Genomic DNA, 24,238 nt, shown 5'->3' on the forward strand with positions numbered 1-24,238 from the left:
TCACCACTAGTCAGTAGTGGGACTATAGTGTGTTAACCATCTGTCTTGGTACTCACCACTAGTCAGTAGTGGGACTATAGTGTGTTAACCATCTGTCTTGGTACTCACCACTAGTCAGTAGTGGGACTATAGTGTGTTAACCATCTGTCTTGGTACTCACCACTAGTCAGTAGTGGGACTATAGTGTGTTAACCATCTGTCTTGGTACTCACCACTAGTCAGTAGTGGGGCTATAGTGTGTTAACCATCTGTCTTGGTACTCACCACTAGTCAGTAGTGGGACTATAGTGTGTTAACCATCTGTCTTGGTACTCACCACTAGTCAGTAGTGGGACTATAGTGTGTTAACCATCTGTCTTGGTACTCACCACTAGTCAGTAGTGGGACTATAGTGTGTTGACCATCTGTCTTGGTACTCACCACTAGTCAGTAGTGGGGCTATAGTGTGTTAACCATCTGTCTTGGTACTCACCACTAGTCAGTAGTGGGACTATAGTGTGTTAACCATCTGTCTTGGTACTCACCACTAGTCAGTAGTGGGACTATAGTGTGTTGACCATCTGTCTTGGTACTCACCACTAGTCAGTAGTGGGACTATAGTGTGTTAACCATCTGTATGTACTACAGCTGTTGAGTGCCATGATAGGCAAGCTGGGGAACATGGACGACAACCCTCTACCACAGGAGTCCTTCCAGGGAGTAGAAGACGATGAGTGGGTGAGTGACACACACATAAACACAAATGTACACACACACACACACACATTTACCCATGCTCTTGTGTCTTTCAGGGTGACTAGTGTGTGTTGCCTTGCGGACCAGTCAGGGTCCAGCAGTAGCCAAGGGGCCTGCTGGACTGAAACGTGTCATTCCTGTGTGCCACTGATGCATCCTATGTCAAAAGAACATCTCTCAAACGCATAACATTAACCTGCCCTTAGGGTTGCAAAATTCTGTCAACAAAATGTCTAGATTTTCCAGAAATCCCAATTGGAGAATTCCTGGATTTCCTGCTTATTTTCCTGAACATTTTAGGGAAAGTTACCAGACTTTTGCAGCCCTACCTCCCATATCCTCGTATCAACCCCTATTACTCTGAGTAAGTAGATGTTGCCTCTAACCATTGACTGAATCAGGATCAGATATGTTTTCCTCCCCATAATGTTTAAAGGTAGGACTGGGGGTTGGGAATCTGATCCTATGTCTGTGGTTAAAGGCAACCTCACCCCAATTTGACCTTTGACTTGCAGCTGCCTTGTACTGTAAATAGCTACCATTCCTACTAGGCTAGATAGTTAAATGACTCCCAACACTCCCTTACAACCCAGCCCTTACCGCCACACTGGATGGACACCTGTGTGTCTGGCACCACTCCTAACCTTACACCTGTGTGTCTGGCACCACTCCTAACCTTACACCTGTGTGTCTGGCACCACTCCTAACCTTATACCTGTGTGTCTGGCACCACTCCTAACCTTACACCTGTGTGTCTGGCACCACTCCTAACCTTATACCTGTGTGTCTGGCACCACTCCTAACCTTACACCTGTGTGTCTGGCACCACTCCTAACCTTATACCTGTGTGTCTGGCACCACTCCTAACCTTACACCTGTGTCATAATAATAATGACTAGACCACTGCTTGCTTTTTTATGGGCCTATATGAACCATACTCCATAATCTTCTAAACACAGTAACTATGAAAAACTCAAACGCATGCTCTTGAATACAGTATCTATGGTCTTCCAGATTTACCACCTCCTATGCATCACTATATGTTGACACACACACACACACACACACACACACACACACACATAGACCCACTCTCCACCTCTGCACCTAGATATCCCATCTGCACCTCCAGCTCCTGTAGTCCGTGGATGTTAGATGGTCAGTGGTATCCTCATACGGTCTCAACAAGCGCACAGCAAAAAACCACAGACAGGGTACAACAGGGTAAATAGCCTTCAGGTTAAAGCATGGCTGATTTCTATTGATAGGAATAGAATATTATTTTGTTGTTTAGGTAGCTTCATTCTCTGGCCAGTGATAAAGATCTACTAACAGTCCTGTACCACTCCAGGGTCGTGTTCATTAGTCACCAAACGGACAAAAACAACCTCAAACAGGGAGGGATTACCTGGATTTTCATTTTCCATGGCAAAGCATTTCAAAACGTTTTCCGTTGTGTGCCGTAATGAACATGACCCAGGTTCATATCTTAGTTCAGCCAGCAGATATTGGGGGACTCTTAAAATGTGTGTGACGTTCTTACATGTGGGTGTCATGTATTGAAAAGCCAAAACACCTCCTGTGGGAGTTGTACAGGAGTGTGTCTGTGGATCTCTGAGGTTGTAATATGGTGGGGAGTAGTATGTATCTGTACCTTTCTTTCTAGATTGATAGACTGTATAACTGGAATTCCTGTACCTCATATGTTAACACTTCGTCTTAAGACTGTTATTGAAGTATTCCTCACTAAAGGAGCTCATTCTTTTATTATACTGTAGTAAACAATCATTTTGTTACTTTTTCTTAATAACTTACGGTATTATTACTATATGATGCAATCACAGCAGCCAAGATCAAGACTAGTACAGCATAAGGCAATACTTTTAATAGGCTAATCCAAGTCTGATCAAACCAATCATGTTGTTTACAATGACAGAAAGACTGGAACCAACCAAGCATTCTTGAATAGTAGTCAGACTCACTGAGTTTACACAGGCAGTCCAATTCTGATCATTTTTTAATTGGTCTTTAAACCAATCAGATAAGAGCTTTTTGCCAGTACTTGGGCAAAATATCAGAGTTGGGCTGCCTGTGTAAACACAACCATTATGTTGTACTTGAAAAGTGAACAGACACCAATGCATTGACTGTAGGGCCTAGATATCGTTGGTGTCAGTGACTGTGAGTTTGTCATGTGTTTTGTGCCTGCAATCTCTCAAATGTCTTACATTGTTCTTTGGGAAATTAACAAAAAGAAAAATCTCTTTTATACTTTGAATAATGCATTATTTCTCTGTCCATCTTATGAATAACGGTTTTGTGGGAATGTTCATGTTGCCTTGCAATAAACAACTGTTTGAACCTTGTACACATGCCATTTCTTTGTCTTTCAATTTGTTGCTTAAAACAAAAGTATGTTTAAAGGGGAAAACGTTTGATAATCTCAAAGAAAAAGGGGTAAACTAGTAAATCTACTTATGTCATGATGTTGCCAGGAGATTCTGACCCGACCTGTAGTGGTGCTTCTCTATGAACTGCCAGGAGAGAGCTGTCCATAACACGTCCAGAAAAATCAGCTTTCCAAACATTACTCTTTTGGGGTGAAGTTCCATTTATTGCGTATATAAAATATAAATGGCTCCAAAACACATATTCCTATAGAAAAGGGTACAGAGAGATGCATTCTATAAGCTGTATTTGTGATACAGTAACAACTGTATGTGCTCTCCTCTCACCTGTGATAACCCTTCCTGGTCACCTGTGATAACCCTTCCTGGTCACCTGTGATAACCCTTCCTGGTCAACTGTGCTACCTATATACACACATGACCAGTGACCCATGACCTCAACATATAGTGCCCTCTAGTGTACAAAACAAGTACAAATTACCCTTGACAGACAACATATACACTACTCATAAACAGGCCAAAATGGCTCCTACACTACTGTTACGCTTGTTTACACTGAGCTGCACTGGGGTCAGACAGCATGACTGTGTAGATCAAGACACCACAGAGCCGGCGTGAGATATGGCTTGGAAAACGTACCTCAATCCAGGAATGAGAAATGTGTTGTACTCCGAATTGTCCCATTATCCCAACTGTTACTCTGGGAAGATTGAACGACTGCTAGTTTTTCCGAAAAGCTGCCCTTTTCATCCTCATGCTAATGGCACTAGAACTTGTGTTGAACAGCAAAGGATAGACAGCCAATCAGGCTGTGTTCGGACTATGTTGTCCCTTGTGGGGAATGGCTTAGTATGTCAAACTTTCCCCGAACTATGGATGCTCGTTTGAAGTACAATAATTAATTGGTAATCCATGTCATTGTTGTCAAGGGTGCATTAACAAAGGCAATAAACAGCCACACAAAAGAACATTGTTGTTGTTGAATTGTTTATTTCTTTGTTCGAGCTCTAAAAACATAACTGGTGGACACTGTCTTAACAAATACACCATATCACATCGTCATTCATGTTTAAAAAGCATTTGTAGGGACAAAAACAGTACATACAATAGCAAATGAATTCACAATGACAAATTCATAACATTGCTATACAGTACAGTATGAAGACCAGACTGAGTCCTGTTTTGGCAGTAAGCAGGTTCCCTGTACCTGCGCCCATGAGGGGTGTAGTTTAAGTCAAGGTACATGGGCTGAGCTTTGCTGAAGGCCCTGGCCTCTATTCATTCAAAATGATTCAGTGGCATTACAATTCCCTCCCACTAGTTCCCCAGTGCATTCTAATGTAAGCTAATATAGCAATTATTAATCCTATTGTCTTGACGGAGACAAGAGAAAAACACTTTTAAGTATATGCCTAATTCATGAAAATCATGTCCAAAGCAATAACAGATGTCCCACGGGTGGTTAGTACCATTTTAGAATATAATGTCAACAGTAATACTGTTTCCAACTCAGGCCACAATAGGGGTATCTGGAGAAAGATAATAGAAGCTATTATTTCACTTGAATGAAAACAATGGGAAAGGAAAAATAAAGTGAATGAAATTACATTTACCTATTGCCAAACAGGACTGATGAAGGACTGCATGGCAAGCCTGGTGTTAGGTAGGTTGATGGCATGGTACGGTGGACTGCAGCCACTGTGATTAGTGACACATTACTACCATCTGAGTACTCAAAAGCATATTGTTTAACTCAGAAGCTAATGGTTTAAATCAAACATCTCCTTAGGATACGAGGTACTTTTTGAAACAAAGTAACATAGTAATAATCTCTTGCACATGAGACAATAATACATCTCATTGGAGGATACATGGTACGGTGTATTTAAATAGGAAATCTCAACTAAAAGCACTTCTAATCACGTCAGGGCCCTCAGCAAAGCTCACCTCCGCCACCTTGACTTAACCTACTCCCCTCATGGGCGCAGGTACTGTACAGGGGACCTGCTTACTGCAAAAACAGGCAATGTTATGAATTTGTCACTGACATTCCATAGCGCAATGACAGCCCGCACTGAGCCTGATTGGCTGACTATCCATTGTTGTTCAAAGCACTTTCTACCTAGCATGAGGATTAAAAGGGCAGCTTTCTGTAAAAATGAGCAGTCGTTCAATCTTTCCGGTGCAACAATGGGACAATTCGTAGTACAACGTATTTCTCATCCTGGATTGAGGTCATGCTGTCAGACCCTAGTGCAGCTAGCTGTAAGCAAACAGGTCTGGTCTGCTGGCAAGACATGATTGGTGCAGTTTAAACAGCCATCCACTAGAGAGCAGTATTTTCAGACAGTGAAAGCGCGGTTTGTGGATCTTCATCAAACTCGAATATCTTTGTTCCGAGTTTGGCCCTTGAACTTTGAACCTACTGCGACCTTGATGGGGTACATGTGAAAACGCCGTGCTCCTCCACCTTCTTATTGTGTACTGTACTGTAAATAATCGGATAAACCCGGGTATAAGTAATGGTGAGATATTTTTGTATTTTGAAACGCTATGAATTGCTATGTCATGATGAGGGAAGCTGTGAAGGAGAAACGCTGCTTGCTTCTCTTGCCAATCTTTGCTGTCTAATTTAGCTTATGCAACCGTAATGTATCCTTGATATGTCTTCTACCTTTGTAGCTAACGTTAGGAAGTTGGCTCATATTGTTGCTTTAACAAGCGAGCTAACTACACTGAATACATGTAAACGCAACATGTAAAGTGTTGGTCCCATGTTTCATGAGCTGAAATAAAAGATCCCAGAAATGTTCCATAGGCACAAGAAACGTATTTCTCAATTTTGTGCACACATTTTTTACGACCCTGTCAGTGAGCATTTCTCCTTTGCCAAGGTAATCCATCCACTTGACCAGTGTTGCATGCATATCAATAAGCTGATTAAACAGCATGTTCAATGTACAGGTGCACCTTATGCTGGGGACAATAAATGGCCAGTCTAAATGTACAGTTTTGTCACACAACGCAATGCTACAGATGTCTGTCTGAAGGTTTGAGAGAACATGCATTTGGCATGCTGACTGCAGGAATGTCCACCAGAGCTGATGCCAGAGAATTGAGTGTTCATTTCACTACCATAAGCCACCTCCAACGTCATTTTAGAGAATTTGGCAGTATGTCCAACCAGCGTCACAACCGCAGAACACGTGTATGGCGTCGTGTGGGCGAGCGGTTTGCTGATGTCATCGTTGTGAACAGAGTGCCCCATGGTGGCGGTGGGGTTATGGTATGGGCAGACATAAGCTACGGACAACGAATACTATTGCATTTTATTAATGGCAATTTAAATGCACCGAGATATCATGACAAAATCCTGAGGACCATTGTCTTGTCATTCACCTCATGTTTTAGCATGACAATCCTCGGCCCCATGTCGCAAGGATCTGGAAGCTGAAACTGCCAGTTCTTCCATGGCCTGCATACTCACCAGACGTGTCACCCGTTGAGCATGTTTAGGATGCTCTGGATCGACGTGTACGACAGCATGTTCCAGTTCCCGCCAATATCCAGAAACTTCGCACAGCCATTGAAGAGGAGTTGGACAACATGCGCTGCATGGTGGTCACATCAGATACTGACTGGTTTTCTGATCCACGCCCCTACTTTTTTTTTTTTACAGGTATCTGTGACCGACAGTCATGTGAAATCCATAGATTAGTGCATAATGAATTTATTTCAATTGACTGATTTCCTTATATGAACTGTAACGGGTAAAATTGTAAAAATGATTGCATGTTGCGTTTTATGGTTTTGTTCATTGTAGTTAATGATGCTCTCATCGGCACTGCACATACTGCAGTCACTGTGCGTGCATCAAACCTGCTCTACCTTTGCCCGCTCTGTCTGATCTGAAATACTTTTGTAACAGTATGCCTATGGCTGGTTCACAATGTTGACTGTCAACACAATGTTGCTTGAAACTAACCAGTTCTAATGTGAGCTGAGGGGGAGAAGTGGGTTTTTACATTGCGGTTGCCATTCATTCATTATGAGCTGTAATCTGTCGCAAGACTAGGCCTTCTTGAGCCAAACCAGACTGTTGCATTCTGTTGACATAAAGTGTAACTAACAATCTCTCTGTTGTCTCTGTGTAGGCGAAATATCTTGCGCAGATCATTGTCATGGGGGCGCAGGTGGTAGGACGGGCGTTTGCGCGTGCATTGCGGCAAGAATATGCAGGTATGTTCCTCACTCAACAATGCTTTTATATGATATTTCAATGTAAAATGGACTGTGAAAACATGTCTCATTTAGGGAAATTAAGCCTGTCTTTCTACCTGTCTCTCTTTTTCTCTCTATTGAGAGAGAAACAAATTCTGTTGCATAAATTTCCTTACCTGAGAAGGTGACCAACCCTGTCTCTTCTGTCTCTGTCTGCAGCCAGTCAAGCTGCAGCGGAGGCCAGGGGCCGTGCCGGCCAGCAGTCAGCAGCAGCCTCTAGTCTCACTGGGATGACCTTACAGGAGGCCCAGCAGATCCTCAATATCGCCACGCTCACCCCTGAGGAGCTCCAGAAGGTACACACACTTTAAAGTACATTGAAGACAACACCCAGAGAACACAGCCCGCCGCCCCGCCCGCCCCGCCCGCCCGCCTGCCCTGCCCTGCCGCCTGCCCTGCCCCTGCCCTGCCCCTGCCGCCTGTCCCTGCCCCTGTCCCTGCCCTGCCCCTGCCGCCTGTCCCTGCCCCTGCCCTTCCCTGTCCCCTGCCCTGCCCTGTCCCTGCCCCGCCTGCCCGCCCTGTTCCTGCCCTGCCCCGCCGTCCTGCCCGCCCTGCCCTGCCCCGCCCTGTCCCCCCCTAGGAACTTCACCACACACAGATGATTGGATGGGTATAAACAATGTACCGGTACCTCCATCTTGTCCCCTAACAGGCTAGGAGGAGATGTTGCATGTTGTTAATCCCTATCCAGTCATATTTACACAAGTGTGTATGGGGTAGGGCGTGGGCTAGGGGGTTTTCTGGACAGGGCCACACTCACAAATTTAGAAGACAGGAAGTTCCTTCATGTGGCCTACATACAAGACAGACAAGTGTGTGTATGGTTGTAAATGTATTTCCATATCAGGCCATTGGTGGGGCCAACCTGTTCATGACTGACCTGCTGTACTTTGTCAACAGAACTATGAACACCTTTTTAAAGTCAACGACAAGGCAGTGGGCGGCTCCTTCTATCTACAGTCCAAGGTGAGGTCATTGTTTCATTTCCAGTATGGCTCCATCTCTGTGAGAGACAGTGCTTACTAGGTGAGGTCATTGTTTCATTTCCAGTATGGCTCCATCTCTGTGAGAGACAGTGCTTACTAGGTGAGGTCATTGTTTCATTTCCAGTATGGCTCCATCTCTGTGAGAGACAGTGCTTACTAGGTGAGGTCATTGTTTCATTTCCAGTATGACTCCATCTCTGTGAGAGACAGTGCTTACTAGGTGAGGTCATTGTTTCATTTCCAGTATGGCTCCATCTCTGTGAGAGACAGTGCTTACTAGGTGAGGTCATTGTTTCATTTCCAGTATGACTCCATCTCTGTGAGAGCCAGTGCTTACTAGTGTCAGAGAGGCTTGAAACCAGGTGACTCAACAAGCAATTGCTTCCTTGTGACGATGAAGACTCAGACCACCTCCTTGAGGTATTCATTGGGCGTAATGGCAAGTTGAGTCTCTTGGGTTTCATACCTGTTTGGTGCTTGTACAGAGCCTTGCACAGAGCTGTCCTGGTGATAATTGAAATTAGGCTGGTGACAGCGCACATTCCTAGACCTGTAGTCACTATCATGCCTTATATTAGGACACCACATGCCAGATCCAGTGGTAGTCTAAATGAATATTTACAATGTCAGTGTGTCATTATGATAACAGAACAGTAGACAAATAGGATTTGCCATGTATGGAGGTGTACTGCTAAGGATTTTGATCAATTAATTGTGTGTGTGTCCTGTCTGCTTGTGTGTGTGTCCTGTCTGCTTGTGTGTGTGTCCTGTCTGCTCGTGTGTGTGTCCTGTCTGCTCGTGTGTGTGTCCTGTCTGCTTGTGTGTGTGTCCTGTCTGCTGTGTGTGTGTCCTGTCTGCTTGTGTGTGTCCTGTCTGCTCGTGTGTGTGTCCCGTCTGTGTCTGTGTGTGTGTGTGTGTGTGTGTGTGTGTGTGTGTGTGTGTGTGTGTGTGTGTGTGTGTGTGTGTGTGTGTGTGTGTGTGTGTGTGTGTGTGTGTGTGTGTGTGTGTGTGTGTGTGTCCGTCCCTCTGTGTATTTGAAGGTGGTGAGAGCGAAGGAGCGTCTAGATGAGGAGCTCTCTATTCAGACACAGGACAGTCAACCCAAACCCTCAGAGCAGAAACAACAGACTCCAGAAACATGAACCGTCCCTACCCCGCCCACTGTAAATTACACCCTCAATAAAAGCCTTCTCCTTTTCTCAACCGCCGGGATGTCTCTGTGTGTATGTCTCTGTGTGTATGACTCTGTACGAGATCAGGGTCGTGTTCATTATGCACCAAACGGAAGAAACCGGACTGAATCGGGGAGGTTCTACACCTGGAATTGGCCTATAAGAAACACTCATTTTCATTTTCCGCATTGTGCTCTAATGAACACGACCTGGGTCATAAACATTAGTATTTGAAATTGCAACAAATGCTCATTCATGTTGTCACATCTACATCACAATGCTGCCACTGTGTGGTTGGTTCCAGTAGTGTAAGCCCCCATAATGGAATCATTTAGCAGTTTTTGTTACTAGGAGTAGAGAGCCATCCTGTGCCATTATCCAATACATATATGACAGGCTCAGTGTTGACCAGTCATTCAGGGTTCCCCACCTGTTTTGATCACCACCTGTTTACACAATCAGTTTGCCAACAATGTAATATATTTTTAAATCATTGAGTTAATAAAGCTGCATACAAATATGAGCCGTGTTCAAATACCCATACTAACAACATGTATACTACATACTTAATGAGTATGAGTTCATTTTAGTATACTCTTAAGTGTAAACAAACGGTATTCTTTCAGTTGAGCGTAAGAGCGCTTAGCCTGTCTACCGGAAGTTGATGCTGTTGCTATGCAACATCTTGCTAGAATAAGAAATTACTAGCTAGACATTTTACGACTTTGGGTGTGTTCATAAATTCAATCTGAATTATGCACCTCCTTCAAATCATGATAAAGTTGGGAGAGAACGTGCAATTCTGGTGCAGCACATGCGGCCTACAAAGTTCTATGTGTAGGCTAGGGAATTTGATGTTAATTTTGAAATATAAAAAATTTCTATAATTGGTATGCTGACTCATACCTTTCATAATTTTTCCCAGAATGTTATTTCCTACCTCCTCTTTCTCTCTCTCTATTGTTGCTTCATTCCTTCCTCGCTTTCAACAGTTAAATTAAATACGCTTAGTTGTCCGTATCTTTATCATTCTAATGACATGTTTGCATAATATAGGACTAGAATTAGATGCAGACGGCTTTTAATTCTCTTCAGGAAGATTGAATGGTTATGGGTGTGAATAAATAACTGCTATAGACTACCGCCATCACACGTTCGCTCTTCTTTCAAACTCCCCGTGAGTTCTATTGGCTGCTGTATTTAACATTCCGCAAACAAGAGCTTGCATCCCTCTTTGAATAGTTTATTGGTATAAGAAATGCAACAACAACAAAAAGTCCAGCAAGATATTCTAGTCTAGCTTTTCCTACATGAGAGTCCAAGAGCAAAGCAGCGTTTTTTAAAGGAGAGAGGCCAGCGGAGCACAGGTGCGTGCGTATTGCGCAAGAGACAGAGGCAGAGGCTATACATTTGAAGTTATTATGCATAACTCATCATTCATTACCTAAATATAACGCAAATACTGCATTGAATGTACTACCTGAAAGAGGTAGGCTAGGACATCTATATCTATGCCTATATTATCTATTTGGATGCAATTTGAATGGAATTGAGAAAGACTGCAAGAGAGCGCTCGCGTGTGCGCTGATTTAAAGCAACGATGTTCAAGTGATAGGCTGTTTTAAAACTCTGCAGCTACAATTAAAACATATATATCTTTACAATAAAAAAATAAGGTGACCTCGGTATCCGGGTTCCCGACATGCCATCCTAGTTTTGACCCTGGCTTGTCTGGGAAATAATCCATAAAAAGTGAGTCCTTGCTGATGTTGTGATGTCATCCTAACCCCGGTCAATGTTGCCACTGATGTGTTCAAGGATCTGACATTGTCAAAGCCAACCACGTCATTCCATGCATCAGAGGACTCTACAACCATCTGAGGGTGTGTGTGTCCCAATTCTCCAAACTTTCCCCATAATGGTGTAAATGTTGGCTTACATTGATCCACCACTGAGTATAGAGGCAAGCTTGACAAAAGCCTAAAGAAATCCATTGACAAGTGCCTGAGCAGAACTCATCAGACAGAAGAAGCTGTACCCAGGAGGAGCGATGGAAGAGGAAGCTCCACTCAGTGTTTTTCTATTTTATTTGATGGTTTAATGAAAGTCAATGAACTAAGAGTGTTAACCAAAATCTGTCCTCAGGACCCCAAGAGCTGCATGTTTAGTTTTTGTTCCATTGCACTACACAGCTGATTCAAATAATACAAGCTTGATGATATGTTGATTATTTGAATCAGCTGTGTAGTGCTATGGGGGGGGCACGACCGAGTTTGGGAAATGCTTGTTGACCAGACCTGTTGACCAGACCCAGTTGCTCTTGCATTGGTTTCTATGGGAGACACACCCAGTTAATTCGACCAGAAATGACCATTGAAAATGGTAAACGGCCTGAGTGGACTATCTTCATTTATCCACTATCTTTGCCCTTTAGCCAATCAACAAAGAGATTTTGGAGTACCCATAGTGATGGATAGAGGGTGCACTGGCCACAAGACCTGTCACGTCCTGACCCTTGTAAGATGTCATTTTCTATAGTAGAGTAGGTCAGGGCGTGACAGGGGGTGGTTTTGGGTGGTTTTCTTGTTTCTATGTTGTTTTTCTAGGTTTCTATTTCTATGTTGGGGTTGTTGGGATGATCTCCAGTTAGAGGCAGCCGGTTCTTGTTGTCTAATTGGTGATCATATTTATGTAGGGGGTTTCTCCATTTGTGTTTGTGGGTTGTTCATTTTTGAGTAGTGTTATTTTCACTGCGTCACGGTTTGTTGTTTTGTTGTTACAAGTATTTTTGGTGTGTTGCAAACGTTTCACGGAAGAAATAAATATGTGGAACTACAACCATGCTACGCGTTGGTCTGATCCTTTGAACAGCCGTGACAAGACCAGAGATTGTAGTTCCTCATCAACCCACATCTGAGATCTGCTGCTGATCCCAATGGCTGATTCTCTGTCATTCCGGAAGACACACAGCAGTTCCTGTCTAACAATGAGCAGAATTGCTGCCTAGTACCTACATGTTCAAGCATCCTTTTCAGTTGTGGAGCACCTCTTCAGCATTGGAGGGCATATCATCAGAGGCAACAACTCCTCACTTTTAAAAAGCCAGTTATAAACTTGAGTTGTTATGGAATCATTTTTAACACTTAAAATACAATTTAGATGTGATTTTAAAACAATATAAGGTGTGGTGTGTGTGATGCAGCACTCCGGATGTAGTAACTGAAAAATTACAAATAAATTGTATCAAATGCGACTTTATTAAACATTTTCTTTCCATTGACATTATCGTAATAAAATTCCTCTAAAACAGAAGCACACAGCAATGTTGTACCAATTGGAGACTTTTACAACTCTAAAATGAAGCATGTTCAAGAACCTCGAGAACACGATGCCAGGAAAAAATATATATTCATATATATATATTTCATATACTTTTATATCTTCTATATTTTCACTTATAATAAAAGGCACTTGGAATATGTTTTAAAATACTGACATTTAAAATATCTAAAAAAATGTGCAAAAAATAACTTGGATACAGGCCTCTTGTGGCCTTAGTCTTGAATTAACCCTTTGCGCACTGCTGTGGCACTTCAGTCAATGAATGGCATCCCTTGTAAGTGGCACTAATATTGCTAGCTATCACAATTTAGTGCCCCAAATGTTCCTGTGATAAGCACATACTGTGACTCTCGTTATAGCTTAATTATTCATTGGCGTCAATTAGCTTTTTGTTTTTAACCCTTTCAGGAAAAAGTACCGCTTCTTTTCAACTATGACAGATAGGGTTTAATTCTAAAAAAGAAAACATAAATCCAACATAAAAGTTATTGCTATTGGTCCTCAAAACCAGCAAATTACAGAACCATATCAACCCACTGAGAATGAATTGACTTACACATTTTACATTTTCAACTGTTGGCAATTGGCATATCCCCTATAATATAAACACTCCTGGAGAAGACAAAGGTGCAGAACATTACATGACAGAACGTGCCCAAAGGGTTAATGATTCAAACAGCTTATTTTTATATTGAAATATGTGGAACCTGGAATTGGATCCGTGTCAATTTCAGCTTTCTCCACCCAGCAGCCTAGAACTCTAGCCTGGTCCCAGATCTGTTTGTGCTGTCTTGCCAACTCCTATTGTCATTGTCATGAATTCGCCAGTCTGAACAAACAGGTCTGGGACCACGCTACCAGAACACTCCTCTCTCTCTCTCTGGCCTCAATGAGCAAGAGAGACAGAGGAGGAGAGAGAGATGAAGGGATGAATGGACAGAGGGGATTGGACTGGGGAGAACAGTCATGTCTGAGGATTCCACTGTTGCCAGGGAAACCTAGCCTACTTAACACCTGTTACTGGTGACATCATCTGACTCTGAAATCACACTGGAGGTCGGTCCAGTGACATGGAGGTGGTTTGCTCCTACCATGCCTGCCTGGAGGGAGATAGAAATACTGGCCACCAAAGAGGAGGCTAGAGAGTGTGTCCATGTGTGGAGCACTCTCCGTGTGTGTGATCACAGTGATTAAGAGTGGCCGAGGCAGAAATAGAAATATGCAGTGAATCTGCACAGCACAAATCCTCCCTTGGCTTGTCAGAGATAGCACTGCAGGCTCCGGCGCAGCATGACTTATTTTGACCCGCTCCTTAAAAATCCCAAACATATTTAGCCAGAGAGGATTATACTGGATATCTGGGTTTGTTTACTGTGTGTGTGAGGGCGCGCTTGCATGTTTTAGTGTTTTACCCTGTCTGTCTGTCTGCATGCATGTTTTAGTGTTTTATGCTGTCTGTCTGCATGCATGCATGCCTGATTGTGTGTGACTGCCTGTTTGTGTGTGTGACTGCCTGTTTGTGTGTGTGACTGCCTGTTTGTGTGTGTGTGTGCCTGCCTGCCTGCCTGTGTGTGTGCCTGCCTGTTTGTGTGTGTGTGCCTGCCTGTATGTGTGTGTGCCTGCCTGTATGTGTGTGTGCCTGCCTGTATGTGTGTGTGCCTGCCTGTTTGTGTGTGTGACTGCCTGTTTGTGTGCCTGCCTGTTTGTATGTGTGTGACTGCCTGCCTGTTTGTGTGTGTGACTGCCTGCCTGTTTGTGTGTGTGACTGCCTGCCTGTTTGTGTGTGTGACCGCCTGCCTGTTTGTGTGTGTGACCGCCTGTCTGTATGTGTGTGTGCCTGCCTGTTTGTGTGTGTGCCTGCCTGTATGTGTGTGTGACTGCCTGTTTGTGTGTGTGACTGCCTGTTTGTGTGACTGCCTGCCTGTTTGTGTGTGTGCCTGCATGTTTGTGTGTGTGTGTGTGTCTGTTTGTGTGTGTGTGTGTGTGTGTGTGCCTGTTTGTGTGCCTGTTTGTGTGTGTGCTTGCCTGCCTGTATGTGTGTGTGACTGCCTGTTTGTGTGTGTGACTGCCTGCCTGTTTGTGTGTGTGCCTGCATGTTTGTGTGTGTGTGTGTCTGTTTGTGTGTGTGTGTGTGTGCCTGTTTGTCTGTGTGTGTGCCTGTTTGTCTGTGTGTGTGCCTGTTTGTGTGTGTGACTGCCTGCCTGTATGTGTGTGTGACTGCCTGCCTGTATGTGTTTTTTTACTCTAACCCTCCTCTGGTGAAAAGCTTTGTGGCGACGGCTGACCAGCTAGAGAGGGAGAGTTCAGCCTTTTGGCTTTAATTTATATACAAAAAACAGAGAGCAGACAGAGTTCAGTGACCTAGTTTCCCTGCTGGCTGGCAGCATGAGGCAGGGAGAGGAGTGAGAGAGAAACGGGGTGGGCACTGACTTCAGAGACGAGAGGCCCTGGTGAGGGTGGGATGGGCTCTCTCTACCCTGTTCATTCATTTCTCCATTCACCCCCCCCCCCACCACCATTTTAGAATGTTCAGATTGTAATTCGTTCAGTTGATGTTGTCATGGGGATCCCTTCCTCTAAACCTAGGTCTGGTAAACCCTTTGTCTAGCCTAGCCCTAGGTCTGGTAAACCCTTCGTCTAGCCTAGCCCTAGGTCTGGTAAACCCTTCGTCTAGCCTAGCCCTACATCTGTTAAACCCTTCGTCTAGCCTAGCCCTACGTCTGTTAAACCCTTCGTCTAGCCTAGCCCTAGGTCTGGTAAACCCTTCGTCTAGCCTAGCCCTAGGTCTGGTAAACGCTTCGTCTAGCCTAGCCCTAGGTCTGGTAAACCCTTCGTCTAGCCTAGCCCTAGGTCTGGTAAACCCTTCGTCTAGCCTAGCCCTACGTCTGTTAAACCCTTCGTCTAGCCTAGCCCTAGGTCTGGTAAACCCTTCGTCTAGCCTAGCCCTAGGTCTGGTAAACCCTTCGTCTAGCCTAGCCCTAGGTCTGGTAAACCCTTCGTCTAGCCTAGCCCTACGTCTGTTAAACCCTTCGTCTAGCCTAGCCCTACGTCTGTTAAACCCTTCGTCTAGCCTAGCCCTAGGTCTGGTAAACCCTTCGTCTAGCCTAGCCCTAGGTCTGGTAAACCCTTCGTCTAGCCTAGCCCTAGGTCTGGTAAACCCTTCGTCTAGCCTAGCCCTAGGTCTGGTAAACCCTTCGTCTAGCCTAGCCCTAGGTCTGGTAAACCCTTCGTCTAGCCTAGCCCTAGGTCTGGTAAACCCTTCGTCTAGCCTAGCCCTAGGTCTGGTAAACCCTTCGTCTAGCCTAGCCCTAGGTCTGGTAAACCCTTCGTCTAGCCTAGCCCTAGGTCTGGTAAACCCTTCGTCTAGCCTAGCCCTAGGTCTGGTAAACCCTTCGTCTAGCCTAGCCCTAGGTCTGGTAAACCCTTTGTCTAGCCTAGCCCTAGGTCTGGTAAACCCAGTCCCTAACAGATGCCCTCTATGTTTGCAATCAAAAGTTCAGAACCCATCCTCACCTCTGGATGGTGCTGTGTAAATTGGACACTGATTAATGTGTCCAGTCTGTGTAGCTATGGACCTTTATACCACCACAACCACTCCATCTACTGGACCACATGGTCACTTTGACAGCACCATGAACATAATGTATGGGTCTGGAGGTAAACCCTGCCAATAGATGAACTCAGAGAGTGTGTGGGTCTGGAGGTAAACCCTGCCAATAGATGAACTCAGAGAGTGTGTGGGTCTGGAGGTAAACCCTGTCAATAGAGGAACTCAGAGAGTGTGTGGGTCTGGAGGTAAACCCTGCCAATAGATGAACTCAGAGAGTGTGTGGGTCTGGAGGTAAAGCCTGCCAATAGATGAACTCAGAGAATGTGTGGGTCTGGAGGTAAACCCTGCCAATAGATGAACTCAGAGAGTGTGTGGGTCTGGAGGTAAACACTGTCAATAAATGAACTCAGAGAATGTGTGGGTCTGGAGGTAAACCCTGCCAATAGATGAACTCAGAGAGTGTGTGGGTCTGGAGGTAAACCCTGTCAATAGATGAACTCAGAGAGTGTGTGGGTCTGGAGGTAAACCCTGCCAATAGATGAACAGAGAGTGTGTGGGTCTGGAGGTAAACCCTGTCAATAGATGAACTCAGAGAGTGTGTGGGTCTGGAGGTAAACCCTGCCAATAGATGAACTCAGAGAGTGTGTGGGTCTGGAGGTAAACCCTGCCAATAGATGAACAGAGAGTGTGTGGGTCTGGAGGTAAACCCTGTCAATAGATGAACTCAGAGAGTGTGTGGGTCTGGAGGTAAACCCTGTCAATAGATGAACTCAGAGAGTGTGTGGGTCTGGAGGTAAACCCTGTCAATAGATGAACTCAGAGAGTGTGTGGGTCTGGAGGTAAACCCTGTCAATAGATGAACTCAGAGAGTGTGTGGGTCTGGAGGTAAACCCTGTCAATAGATGAACTCAGAGAGTGTGTGGGTCTGGAGGTAAACCCTGTCAATAGATGAACTCAGAGAGTGTGTGGGTCTGGAGGTAAACCCTGTCAATAGATGAACTCAGAGAGTGTGTGGGTCTGGAGGTAAACCCTGTCAATAGATGAACTCAGAGAGTGTGTGGGTCTGGAGGTAAACCCTGTCAATAGATGAACAGAGAGTGTGTGGGTCTGGAGGTAAACCCTGTCAATAGATGAACTCAGAGAGTGTGTGGGTCTGGAGGTAAACCCTGCCAATAGATGAACAGAGAGTGTGTACTCTCTCTACAGAGTGAGGATCTGTACAGGACCTCTTCTATAACTGTGTGATTGTCAGTGAGGATTATATCTTCTTATTATTATTATAAATTGGCCATCCCCTGACCCCACTCACCTGGGTCGTGTTCATTAGGCACCAAACGGACTGAAAAAGGAAGGGACTATCTGGATTTGTCCAGTGCTCAGAAACACTACTTTTCCATTGCAAAACATGTTTTTATGTTTTCTGTTGCATGTCCTAATGAACACAACCCTGTTCAGGACAGGAAGGACCATCATCCATCCCTACAGCCCCTCCATATCCTGGGCCAGCCCAGGGAGAAAGCTGAGTTACAGAGCAGCCATTACAAGAAATAGAAAACAAAGCAACTTCAACATCAGAAAATGTCTCGTCTGAACATCGATGACAAAAGAACAAACAAATGACTAACAAAAACAACCAGAACTGTGATTATTCTCAAAACAATGGACATACCGTCATGGAAAATAAAGTATGGACATACCGTCATGGAAAATAAAGTATGGACATACCGTCATGGAAAATAAAGTATGGACATACCGTCATGGAAAATAAAGTATGGACATACCGTCATGGAAAATAAAGTATGGACATACAGTCATGGAAAATAAAGTATGGACATACAGTCATGGAAAATAAAGTATGGACATACCGTCATGGAAAATAAAGTATGGACATACCGTCATGGAAAATAAAGTATGGACATACCGTCATGGAAAATAAAGTATGGACATACCGTCATGGAAAATAAAGTATGGACATACCGTCATGGAAAATAAAGTATGGACATACAGTCATGGAAAATAAAGTATGGACATACAGTCATGGAAAATAAAGTATGGACATACCGTCATGGAAAATAAAGTATGGACATACAGTCATGGAAAATAAAGTATGGACATACAGTCATGGAAAATAAAGTATGGACATACCGTCATGGAAAATAAAGTATGGACATACCGTCATGGAAAATAAAGTATGGACATACCGTCATGGAAAATAAAGTATGGACATACAGTCATGGAAAATAAAGTATGGACATACAGTCATGGAAAATAAAGTATGGACATACCGTCATGGAAAATAAAGTATGGCCATACCGTCATGGAAAATAAACTATGGACATACCGTCATGGAAAATAAAGTATGGACATACCGTCATGGAAAATAAAGTATGGACATACCGTCATGGAAAATAAAGTATGGACATACAGTCATGGAAAATAAAGTATGGACATACAGTCATGGAAAATAAAGTATGGACATACAGTCATGGAAAATAAAGTATGGACATACCGTCATGGAAAATAAAGTATGGACATACCGTCATGGAAAATAAAGTATGGACATACCGTCATGGAAAATAAAGTATGGACATACCGTCATGGAAAATGGAAATGTAAGACCTTTAAAGAAAGATGGAGAGAGAGAGAGTGAGTAGAGGGGTATTTGGCTCTTCAGGGGAATGTTTCTTGTGTTGAGATGCTCCTCTCACCTGTCCTCCTCTTCTCCTCCCCTCCTATACCCACATAACATGGTTCACTCAACATTCTACATACATCATATCTCTGCGACGCCAGCTTGTGAAAGGACCCCAGAGTCCACAGAGAAAGGTGGCCGTTTCAAGCCTGAGAGTAAATGAAGGGAAGACCAAGGTAGTGAAGATGGAAAAAGACAAAATGTTTCCAGAGAGCCACAAGTACAAGTTGGCAGTTCCATGTTTAGTAAAACGTAACAAAGACATTGGTGTGTATGGTATAAGTGCATGTTGAATGCATCAATCGAACCACACGGATTCCTACATAAGTAAATTGTTCTAAAAGTCTGTGAATTAACCCGACTTCCTTGGAAAAGTGAAGTGACGCAGTTTCTAGTGTGGCTGTGGTTCTCTGACCAGCCCAGCTGTACGCAGCAGTAAAGCGTGATTCACACCACAGGGCCAAACCATGCCTGTCTGGCCTGGTTATGCCATGATGCTGGAACCATGCTCAACAGAACAATGTGGAAAGGAAATCCGAGCCACCACGGTACGGTTTGAGTCAGTCCTATAGTGTCAACCAGCCAGTCATGTGTCACACACCCTGTGCTTCAGGATACACAGCTCCCAGTCTACCCTCAAGGCTGGATATTTTTTGGCACAGTGTGGGAATGTTGAACTCGGGACAAAACAACCAACAGCCAACTCCACAAGGACTCAGGACTCTTCACTGGACAGCCACCTGTTTTACACAGCTGCTTTTAATGAAAGGTCATTTCAAACACTGTTCCACAACACAGTGTGTTACTTAAACAGTGGACCTTTCATACTCGGTACTTCACTCACTGTGTCATTTACAAGTAGAGTTGTTGTGGACAATAATACATTGGACTGGGAGGCTGACTGGCCAGAGTAATTCACCTGTCCACCAGGGGTACATAACAACACCTGTGCCATAGACGTTACCGTGAAGAAGAGGAAGAATATTGGTCATTTGCTGGGTGATATAACACCGTTTGTCTGCCTTCTAAGACTTCAGTTGCTCTGCGTCCTTACACAGCCCCTAGTGTGCAACGACAAGCCCGTCACATATCATTGTGGAAAGGGCTGGTCCACGATGGTCACCCTCCCCGAATCGGGAAAAGATTGTCAAAAATAGTCATCAAAGTGCTCCCGTTCCGTTTCGGTTATGTTTGAGGAGAGTTGTTGAGAGCTTAGCAGCAGTTGTGAGGTTTACATCACTATAGCCTGGGTTGATCTACTGACTCAAAGGGGTTTGGTGCTCCTTGGTTGGATGTCATTCTGATTGACATACACATCATCGAATAATACGTGTGCTCCTGTGGATGGCACTCTGATTGACATCCAATAGCACCGCCCTACTGTTTAAAGTAAGGAGATGCAGTCAATAACCCGCATTCAATTAATCCGTAATCCCCTTCTAAATCAGTTTGACTTCACTTCCGATAAAACAGAAAGTTTGTCCCATTGTGTTCCCAGCACTTGATAGGAAGTAGTTTCTGTAACCTTTAAAGCAGCGGAATGGGGACGTACTGTGTGTTGCTAGCCTAGCAGTGAGCGCCTCCTACTGTTTCCTTTGTGTGTCTACCTCACTGCTAGGCCACAGAGCACACTGTCAACATGAACATTATCAATACATACACATGAGGTGGAGCTTGAGCAAGGACACAGAGCATTAGAAGACTGTCGTTTCAATGGAGCCCGTCCAGAAACAAAGGAAACGTAAGTACGTGAGAAAAGCCAGAGAATGTGGTGAAGAGGTGAGGAGGGCCGCTGTTGCATTTTTTTTCAAGCCTTATGAAATAATACAAAATTACACATGATTGAAATATATTTATGAGTTGTTGATGGTCCCAAAATGTGCTAGATAAATGCAAAGATAGCAGTGCCAGATACCTCAGTTTACGTTTCTCTAATCAATTATATCTTTTTTTGTCCGAGTCAATTTTACAAACTGAGGTGTGGACTTTGTTGTTAAGTTTAAGTTGCCTGAAAGTAGACTTTCTTTCTTTTCACCCGTCAATTTTTTTCTACCTTTTCTCAGCCCCCCTTGAGCTCCTCTGGAATGTGTGTGTGTGTGAGTGTGTGTGTGTGTGTGTTAGTTGACCACAGCTGGCTTGAGCACAACCGTGCCGGAGGGGACGACCACCCAGGACAGGGGGTCGTGGGAGGCCCCCATGGAGAGGTTCAGCACCCCCCCACGATGAAGCTTGTCCTTCCCCTCCTCCCCCCCAATTTTCCCCTTGTGGTGACACCCATGGTGGTGGGCCCTGCGCTCCGAGGTGGACGACCCCATGGATCCTCCTAGGGACACGGGCCCCAGCCCCAGGGCTGAGGAGGGGAAGGCCGGGGAGAGCCCCAGGGACGACTTGGTGGCCAGGCTCAGAGGAGAACCATTGAAGGACAGGATGGAGGTGGTGCAAGGGGAGCTGGGGCACCCCCCCAGCGTGCTCAGGTCCAGGGGCCGGGGGGTGAGGGGGGATAGAGGGATGGAGCCCGCCAGGCCCTGCAGAGCGTGGCCCCCCAGGAGAGCGGCAGCGGCACTGGGGATGATGATATGGGCCCCACTGAGGTAGCTCAGCTCAGACTCCCCCAGCTTCCCCCCTCCTCCACCCATCCCCACCCCCAGGGGACCCACCTTGAGCAGGGAGCTCAGCCCACCGAGAGAGGCTTGCTCCTGGGCTACAGAGTGGCCGTGGGCCTTGATGTGCTTACGGAGGGAGCTAGGGTCTGTGTAGCGCTTCAGGCAGCCGGCCATCTTGCAGTAGTAGGGCTTGTCCACGTAGTGGGTGCGTGTGTGTTTGAAGCGGTCGCTGGAGTTGGAGTAGCGCTTGTTGCAGCCCTCGTATGGACACATGTAGGGCTTCTCACCTGAGGAGAAAAGACATTCAGGTAAGTTATTCAATAAACTTAATTCGTTATTTTAGCGTTAGAGATTACATGAAGGAAGGAATGTTTTCAAGTGTATACAGCATACAAAACAATGTGTGACTTTACAGTGAGGGAATCTTTTCAGTCTTTTGTACTGGTCTGTCTGTCTGTCTGTCTGTCTGTCTGTCTGTCTGTCTGTCTGTCTGAGTGTCTGTCTGTGTCTGAGTGTCTGTCTGTGTCTGAGTGTCTGTCTGTGTCTGAGTGTCTGTCTGTGTCTGAGTGTCTGTCTGTGTCTGAGTGTCTGTCTGTGTCTGAGTGTCTGTCCAACCTGTGTGTCTGTGTGTGTCTGTCTGTGTGTCTGTGTGTCTGAGTGTCTGAGTGTCTGTGTGTCTGTGTGTCTGTGTGTCTGAGTGTCTGAGTGTCTGAGTGTCTGAGTGTCTGAGTGTCTGAGTGTCTGAGTGTCTGAGTGTCTATCCAACCTGTGTGTCTGTGTGTCTGAGTGTCTGAGTGTCTGAGTGTCTGAGTGTCTGAGTGTCTATCCAACCTGTGTGTCTGTGTGTCTGAGTGTCTGAGTGTCTGAGTGTCTGAGTGTCTGAGTGTCTGAGTGTCTATCCAACCTGTGTGTCTGAGTGTCTGAGTGTCTGAGTGTCTGAGTGTCTGAGTGTCTATCCAACCTGTGTGTCTGAGTGTCTGAGTGTCTGAGTGTCTGAGTTTCTGAGTGTCTGAGTGTCTGTCTGTGTCTGAGTGTCTGTCTGTGTCTGAGTGTCTGAGTTTCTGAGTGTCTGTCTGTGTCTGAGTGTCTGTCTGTGTCTGAGTGTCTGTCTGTGTCTGAGTGTCTGTCTGTGTCTGAGTGTCTGTCTGTGTCTGAGTGTCTGTCTGTGTCTGAGTGTCTGTCCAACCTGTGTGTCTGTGTGTGTCTGTCTGTGTGTCTGTGTGTCTGAGTGTCTGAGTGTCTGTGTGTCTGTGTGTCTGTGTGTCTGAGTGTCTGAGTGTCTGAGTGTCTGAGTGTCTGAGTGTCTGAGTGTCTGAGTGTCTGAGTGTCTATCCAACCTGTGTGTCTATGTGTCTGAGTGTCTGAGTGTCTGAGTGTCTGAGTGTCTGAGTGTCTGAGTGTCTATCCAACCTGTGTGTCTGTGTGTCTGAGTGTCTGAGTGTCTGAGTGTCTGAGTGTCTGAGTGTCTGAGTGTCTATCCAACCTGTGTGTCTGAGTGTCTGAGTGTCTGAGTGTCTGAGTGTCTGAGTGTCTATCCAACCTGTGTGTCTGAGTGTCTGAGTGTCTGAGTGTCTGAGTTTCTGAGTGTCTGAGTGTCTGTCTGTGTCTGAGTGTCTGTCTGTGTCTGAGTGTCTGAGTTTCTGAGTGTCTGTCTGTGTCTGAGTGTCTATCCAAACTGTGTGTCTGTGTGTCTGAGTGTCTGAGTGTCTGAGTGTCTGAGTGTCTGAGTGTCTGAGTGTCTATCCAACCTGTGTGTCTGAGTGTCTGAGTGTCTGAGTGTCTGAGTGTCTGAGTGTCTGAGTGTCTATCCAACCTGTGTGTCTGAGTGTCTGAGTGTCTGAGTGTCTATCCAACCTGTGTGTCTGAGTGTCTGAGTGTCTGAGTGTCTGAGTGTCTGAGTGTCTGTGTGTCTGAGTGTCTGAGTGTCTGAGTGTCTGAGTGTCTGAGTGTCTATCCAACCTGTGTGTCTGAGTGTCTGAGTGTCTGAGTGTCTGTCTGTGTCTGAGTGTCTGTCTGTGTCTGAGTGTCTGAGTTTCTGAGTGTCTGTCTGTGTCTGAGTGTCTATCCAAACTGTGTGTCTGTGTGTCTGAGTGTCTGTGTGTCTGAGCGTCTGAGCGTCTGAGCGTCTGTGCGTCTGAGCATCTGTGCGTCTGAGCGTCTGTGCGTCTGTGCGTCTGTCTGAGTGTCTGAGTGTCTATCCAGACTGTGTGTCTGTGTGTCTGTCTGTGTCTGAGTGTCTATCCAGACTGTGTGTCTGTGTGTCTGTCTGTGTCTGAGTGTCTATCCAAACTGTGTGTCTGTCTGTGTCTGAGTGTCTGTGTGTCTGAGTGTCTGAGTGTCTGTGTGTCTGTCTGAGTGTCTGTGTGTCTATCCAAACTGAGCGTCTGAGCGTCTGTGCGTCTGTGTGTCTATCCAACCTGTGTCTCTGAGTGTCTGTGTGTCTGAGTGTGTGTGTCTGAGTGTCTGTGT

The 24,238-nt window shown here is 45.1% G+C and overlaps 3 protein-coding genes across 3 annotated transcripts in view; 2 read left to right on the forward strand and 1 right to left on the reverse strand.

Moving 5' to 3' along the window:
• The window catches only part of LOC106595296 (coronin-7), a 265,027-nt gene extending 261,924 nt beyond the window's left edge, over nucleotides 1-3,103 (forward strand). Inside the window, exons 26-27 of the mRNA XM_082976353.1 lie at nucleotides 628-717; nucleotides 792-3,103. Of these exons, the coding sequence (XP_082832479.1) occupies nucleotides 628-717; nucleotides 792-800 (99 nt within the window). The 3' untranslated portion in view covers nucleotides 801-3,103. The remainder of the gene's footprint in view (nucleotides 1-627; nucleotides 718-791) is intronic.
• A 2,411-nt stretch (nucleotides 3,104-5,514) lies between these two features.
• Nucleotides 5,515-9,613, forward strand: pam16 (presequence translocase associated motor 16). Its single transcript, XM_045719876.2, has 5 exons — nucleotides 5,515-5,668; nucleotides 7,298-7,382; nucleotides 7,584-7,720; nucleotides 8,325-8,390; nucleotides 9,451-9,613. The coding sequence occupies exons 1-5, from the start codon at nucleotides 5,666-5,668 to the stop codon at nucleotides 9,550-9,552; spliced, it is 393 nt and encodes a 130-aa protein (XP_045575832.1). The 5' UTR covers nucleotides 5,515-5,665; the 3' UTR covers nucleotides 9,553-9,613.
• Nucleotides 9,614-12,820: 3,207 nt separating this feature from the next.
• The window catches only part of glis2b (GLIS family zinc finger 2b), an 85,841-nt gene continuing 74,423 nt past the window's right edge, over nucleotides 12,821-24,238 (reverse strand). The window contains exon 6 of the mRNA XM_082976141.1: nucleotides 12,821-22,056. Coding sequence (XP_082832267.1) covers nucleotides 21,284-22,056 — 773 coding nt within the window. The 3' untranslated portion in view covers nucleotides 12,821-21,283. The remainder of the gene's footprint in view (nucleotides 22,057-24,238) is intronic.

The sequence above is a fragment of the Salmo salar genome, chromosome 06, assembly GCF_965601325.2.
Source record: "Salmo salar chromosome 06, fSalSal1, whole genome shotgun sequence".
Classification (NCBI taxonomy): domain Eukaryota; kingdom Metazoa; phylum Chordata; class Actinopteri; order Salmoniformes; family Salmonidae; genus Salmo; species Salmo salar.

Bases quoted from the DNA above. Each gene is read 5' to 3' on its own strand.
- pam16 (XM_045719876.2), top strand. The intron at 7,383-7,583 runs GTATGTTCCTCA...CTCTGTCTGCAG, and splicing joins ATTGCGGCAAGAATATGCAG to CCAGTCAAGCTGCAGCGGAG. The intron at 8,391-9,450 runs GTGAGGTCATTG...GTGTATTTGAAG, and splicing joins CCTTCTATCTACAGTCCAAG to GTGGTGAGAGCGAAGGAGCG.